Source organism: Postia placenta (genome assembly GCF_002117355.1).
Source record: "Postia placenta MAD-698-R-SB12 unplaced genomic scaffold POSPLAscaffold_14, whole genome shotgun sequence".
NCBI lineage: Eukaryota > Fungi > Basidiomycota > Agaricomycetes > Polyporales > Adustoporiaceae > Rhodonia > Rhodonia placenta.
This window is the reverse complement of record NW_020169845.1, coordinates 225,250-230,924: the sequence shown is the minus strand read 5'-3', so window position 1 is coordinate 230,924 and position 5,675 is coordinate 225,250. Positions and strand designations below refer to the sequence as shown.

At 55.9% G+C, this 5,675-nt stretch overlaps 2 protein-coding genes across 2 annotated transcripts; both read left to right on the top strand.

Moving 5' to 3' along the window:
* Window positions 1–2,007: 2,007 nt before the first annotated feature.
* Window positions 2,008–2,549, top strand: POSPLADRAFT_1153585 (hypothetical protein; the record flags this gene model as incomplete). The annotated part of the gene is given in 3 exon segments (XM_024486756.1): window positions 2,008–2,207; window positions 2,244–2,384; window positions 2,396–2,549. Coding segments are annotated over 3 exon segments (495 nt in total), but the record flags the coding sequence as incomplete, so codon positions are not given.
* A 203-nt stretch (window positions 2,550–2,752) lies between these two features.
* POSPLADRAFT_1060303 (hypothetical protein) lies at window positions 2,753–4,654 on the top strand (the record flags this gene model as incomplete). The annotated part of the gene is made up of 4 exons (XM_024481247.1): window positions 2,753–2,766; window positions 3,374–3,572; window positions 3,626–4,114; window positions 4,175–4,654. The coding sequence occupies 4 exons, from the start codon at window positions 2,753–2,755 to the stop codon at window positions 4,652–4,654; spliced, it is 1,182 nt and encodes a 393-aa protein (XP_024335287.1).
* Between the last annotated feature and the right edge of the window lie 1,021 nt (window positions 4,655–5,675).

Below are 5,675 nucleotides of genomic sequence, written 5' to 3'. Positions count from 1 at the left end.
TAGCCGGGCACAAGCTCGATTGCGTGATCATAAGGCTTCCTTTCGGGTAGCCATTCTGATGCTTCTTTGGAGAAGACCTTCAGAAACTCGTGGTACTGTTTGGGCACCGACTCCTCAGTGGTCTTGACGACCTTCTTTTTGATCTCCTCCTCGGCGAATAGCTGGGAGTACGTATGTCCAGCCGCGATGAATAGCTGAGGAGTGCCAGGAAGCGTAATACCTTGCTCCCAGGCTTCGATCAAGTCAGCTTCATCCCGCTCGACTTCTACCGGATCCTCTTTGGGTTCGAAGTCCGGAAGCACCTTGCTCCAGCAGGCACCTATGACCAACCGTTTGGACTTCAGCGAACACCTGCGCGCCGTGGGCCTGACCCCCGTATCACGCGCAGTCGCTGCTTGCTCCATCCAGCCAGTCCTCCTGGCACTACATGTTTCAGGGCATTGTGACAATTTGACGGAGCCTTTCTCCCAATCAATTTCAGGGTTGTGCTTGCGTAGCCAATCCAACCCAACGATCACATCTTCGGGACCGATGTCCGTGACCATAAACACTGTCTTCTCGATGTGTTCTCCTATCTGCATCTGTAGCACCACTACTTCTGAGATGCTTCCGTCTTTATTTAGGGTGCCGTCGATATTGTAGAGCGGAATGGGCTCCTTCAGCTTCCGCGTTTGCACCTTATTTTCTACAATGAATCGCTTGTTGATAAACTTCGTGGTGGCTCTGCTGTCCACCATAGCGATTATGTCCTTGTGCCGTCTTTTCCCCTGGAGTCGAACTAGAATGTGGAAATGTTGGGACCCATGGTCCAACTCGTACACCATTGCAGAAGACAATACGTTATACTGGTTACATGATATACCCGGCCCGACGCGTGCGGCATGAAGCGCGGACCGGATCAAAAACCCTCCTCCTTCATTGTCCGATAGTGTTCGAGCTCTCCGCGCATCGACTTCACCTGTGCCATTAAGTCCGCCAGCTCCGATTGCTCGGATTTCGCTGAAGCGGCACTTATACTTGCCGAGGGTGTTGTCGTGACGGGGGCGCTTGTCGCGGCCTGGGTGGAGCCCGAGGCAACTGTAGCCCATGCGTCGGCACGTTTTGTGTAAGGTTTGTCCTTACAATTGGGGCACTCGAAGCGTCGGTACCCTTGCTTCCCACAGCCGTAACAACTGCCGGGGAAGTTTCCTTTTCCGACGGCCGCACTGATGGTGGCCGAAGCTGCGTGTGACTGGGGTGCACCACCATGCGCCCCTCCGCGCCCTCGACCTCGGGCCGAGAAGAAGTTATTCAACTCGGGCCAATGGGCCCGGCTGATGTCGAGGATCTGCTTGACCTCGGTGGCGCGCTTCTCAGCGTCCTTCCACGTGGTGAAGGTCTCAAGCTTGATCTTTTGGTAGATGCGGGAGGGGATGCTGCTCAGGTACTTGTCGCATAGCTCAAGGTCCCCATACCCAGAACAGTCTGCCGGACCCTTGAACAGCGCGGAGAATTCCGTAGCAGTGCGTTTTTCACAGACCAACTTGTCTGTGCAGAGCTTCGCCAGCTCTACTTGTGCTGCCGCCGCATTGTCGAGGTTACCGAAGCGGGCCTTGAAGGTGGCGGCAAAGGCCGCTTTGTTTCTAAATGGGGTTGTGGCCCCCTGCGCGCCTATCTGCACTGACATGAGCTGGGCAAAGTAGGGAGTGGCCCAGGCGCGGGCATCTCTGTCAAGCAGGCTTAGTGCAACCTGCACCTTGAGCTCGATGGTGGTCAACGACGTGTTGACCAGCCAATAGATGCACAGCTGCGACAGGAACCTGTTGCACTTGATGATGGTTTTGCCGTCATAATGGAGGGGGAGAAGGAGCTTCAGGGTCTCCTTGTCGGGGGCGGTAGTGGGAGAAGACATTAACGACAGCAGGGGGGATGGAGGACGGCGCGGGGGCAAAGGTGGCTGTGGTGGCCCTTTGCTGGTCGGACTTCTAGGGGAACGAGTGCACAAGCGGCCTCGTGGCGGTGACGGTGGTGAAGGTGCTGGAGGAAGCCCGGAGGAGGGGTTACGTATGTCAGGGACTGCTAATGTGGGGGCGAGCGCTGTCAGCGAGGCAGACCGAGCAGGATCCGCGGACTCAGACTCCGAGACTCCTTCTTCACTCGCACTCTCCTCAGGCTCAGCCTCTGGCGCAGGGTCTGGAGGGAGATATCCTCGCGCTTGACTTGCACCGGTGATGACAGTTTGAGGAAGTCGGGAGCTAGGGGAGACAGGGCGAGAATGCCACGAGGCGGATCGGGATGCGAGGGTGCTTCGAGGACCGAGCAGATGTTGTGCTTGTTGAATCGCTTTGTAGCGAGGGTCATCCTCCTCGATCAATCGGGGTGTCCGATTTGGGCTGCTCGCAATGGTAGAGGACAGTCTCAGGGCTGTCTGGGATGTAGACATCGATGAGATCCTGGGAGTTGAATGCGTGGATCTGGCCTTGACAGGCAGCCACAATGGATGGGGAGAGGATGGGGAGGTGCGCGTACTACAATGGCCGTGCTATACTAGCTTACGCTACGGCGCCTGAAAAGACACTAGGGTTTGCAGTTCACGTGGGGCCCAGTACTGCTTTTGACTATTATGCAGCAGGAACCTAAGCCACGCGTCCGTGAGGACAAGTACCACCCACTGAAGTGCAGGTACTGAAGAGTTCGTCTCTCAAGTGTTGGCAATGTATTGTAGGCTATCTACGTATTGTAGGTTACAGTAAGGGTGCGCACCACCCGACCTATGGGAGAGGAAAAGTGAGTGTGTTTTTGGAACACCGGCAGCTATGGGGAGTTTCGACCTAATGTCGCGACTTGGGGTCAAGCGACTGGGGAAACCTAAAAGCTGGGGGCGTCTGACTGATTCTCACCGAAGGGATGGTGAGCTCACGCTCAAACCTAAGGCTAGGGACAAGAAATGTATTAATTAGTGTAAGGTAAGTAAAAGAATACAGGAGCTTACTGACCTAGGGACAAGAGGTCGAAACTGAGGTCCCTAGGGCAGCAGAGGCCGGCTTATATACAGGGGAAGATGAGGGCAGGCTGTGCACACTGGTCCGTGCGCAGCTGGTCTGTGCGCAGCATGCTGACGCGGCCCCGGGGGCCGGTGAGTCAGAGAGGCTGTGTCAGCGGGGCCCGAGCTGTGCCATGCACTGCCGCCCATCTAATCTAATCGTACAGTAGATAGCAATGTGTCCATATCAGGTATGTAGTACAGAGGTCGCGGGTTCGAGCCCGCAAAAAGGAAAAAATTAAAAAATGGCTAGACACCGTACCAAGTCGTGACACCCAGGAGCAGGTCGACGTCTCTCGCGACGACCCAGAAAGCAACAGAAACCTAGCCCCTTTCTTCATCTGTGATCAGCAACCGTGCCCTAATCGCACTCCACGGTCCATCACTGCCGACGAAGGGCGCTACATGCCAATCTGACGAGTCCAACACCCCAGCGGTCCTGCACTCCGGTACTCTGGCACCTCGAGATCCACATCTCGCCACGTCACTCCTGCCCCATCTTGACCCACCTCCCCAGGCACCCGCATCCCCCAACCTGTTGCCAGTACAGGTCAAGCGCAAGGAGATCCCCATCTCCCTCGAGGAACTGAGGCAGTCGCACAGCCTATAGCAACCCCTCAAGTGATCCCCCAGCCCTCCTTGGGGCCGCGGTTGAAAAGACCTCCCAAGACTGAGCCCCACAACACTCCGCCGCATTCTTGGCCCGGCTCGTCGTCAGCGGTCACTGCCTCAACTTCAGTCTCTGTCCTACGTCACCCCGCCTCCAGGCTTCCTCAATCGTCTTCACCGCCGTCACCGCTGCAAGGCCGCTTGAGCACTCATTCCTCACAAAGTTCGCCCAGCAGACAGTCACAACAGTCGCCTCCGTCTGCGGGCAGTCCTCCGTCCCCCTCGTTGCCGATAATGTCCTCTCCCGCTACCGTCCCTGATAAGGAGACGTTGAAGCTCCTCCTCCCGCTCCAATATGATGGGAAGTTGGTGGTCAAATGCAACCGCTTCATCTCGCAGTTGCTTATCTACTGGACAATCAATATGGCCCTCTCTTCCCTCAAGCTGAAAATCCAGGTTGCCCTCAGTCTCCTTGATGGAGATGTGCGAGCTTAGGCCACCCCCATTTTCTCCCAGCTTGCCTCCGTCCAAATTGGGATCCAGGGAGCAACGACCCCCTTCGCCGACAAAGCAGCCTTCCTTCAAGCATTCAAGGCCCGCTTCGGCAATCTTGATGACGCTGCCGCCGCACAAGTAGAGCTCACCAAGCTCTGTGCTGACAAAACCATGCGTGAGAAACGCACTGCCGCCGAATTCTCTGCATTATTCAAGGGTCCAGCAGACCGCTCTGGGTATGGTAACCTGGAGCTCCGCGACAAGTACCTAAGTGGCATCCCCTCCCGGGTCTACCAAAAGATCAAGCTCAGGACATTCACCACGTGGCGAGAAGCTGACACACGTGCCACTGCAGTCGAACAGATCCTCGATGTCAGCCAGGCCCGTCGGCCTGAGCTGAACAACTTTTTCTCAGCCCAGGGTCGAGGACACGGTGGGGCACGTGGTGGTGCACCCTCATCACATGGAGCTTCGGCCAGCCTCAACGCAGCCATCGGAAAAGGTGTCACGAGTTGGTACGGCGTCTAGCCGTTTTTTAATTTTTTTCTTTTTGCGGGCTCGAACCCGCGACCTCTGTACTACTTGCCTGATACGGACCACATCATTATCTACTGTACGATTAGATTAGATGGGGCGGCAGTGCACGGCACAGCTCGGGCTCCGCTGACATAGCCTCTCTGACTCACCGGCCCCCGGGGCCGCGTCAGCATGCTACGCACGGACCAGCTGCACACGGACCAACACGCACAGCCTGCCCTAATCCCCTCATGTATATAAGCCGGCCTCTGCTGCCCTAGGGACCTCAGTTTCGACCTCTTGTCCCTAGGTCAGTAAGCATCCCTTGTATTCCTTTTCTTACCTAACTAATATATCATCTTGTTCCTAGCCTTAGGTTTGAGCCTAGCTCACCATCGCTTCGGTGAGATAAGTCAAACGCCCCCAGCATTTGGTTTTCCCCTGTCGCTCGACCCTAAGTCGCGACAGGAACGGCTACCAGAATCGCTCATTGACAAAGGCTCGGGTTGCATAGATTCCTTGATGCGCGGTGCGGTCGTGGCATTCTCAAAGTATCCGAAGGCGATCGCCGGGCTTGACGACTAGCTTGTGTGCTCCGTGACTGTCCTTGCGCCAGAGGGTGTCGTTGTCGAGGAAGAATTGCATGCAGTATTTGATGAACCCTTCGTAAACACTTTTGGAGATGTCCTTGGGCTTTGCTAACGTTCGATGAAATTCGAGCATGTCGTCGAGCTTCGCATCAGCGAGTTGCGCTTGCTCCGATCAAGGCACTAGCTTGTAGCTATCCTCCTCCCTATTGAAATCTGAGCCATCCTCGGCTCTGTCATTGGTGAAGATGGCCAGCAACTGGACGGATGGGAGGGGCTGAATCTGGTGAACGAAAGAATGCATCTGGTCGATCCAATTGTCGAACTCTTCGTCGACCTTGTCTTTGATGGCATCACCAGGCTGAGCTGTGCGTCGAGAGAGGCCGTCGGGGCCGTGCATTGTACCGGGGACGTGGACTAGCGTGAAATGGAATGTGAGAATCGAG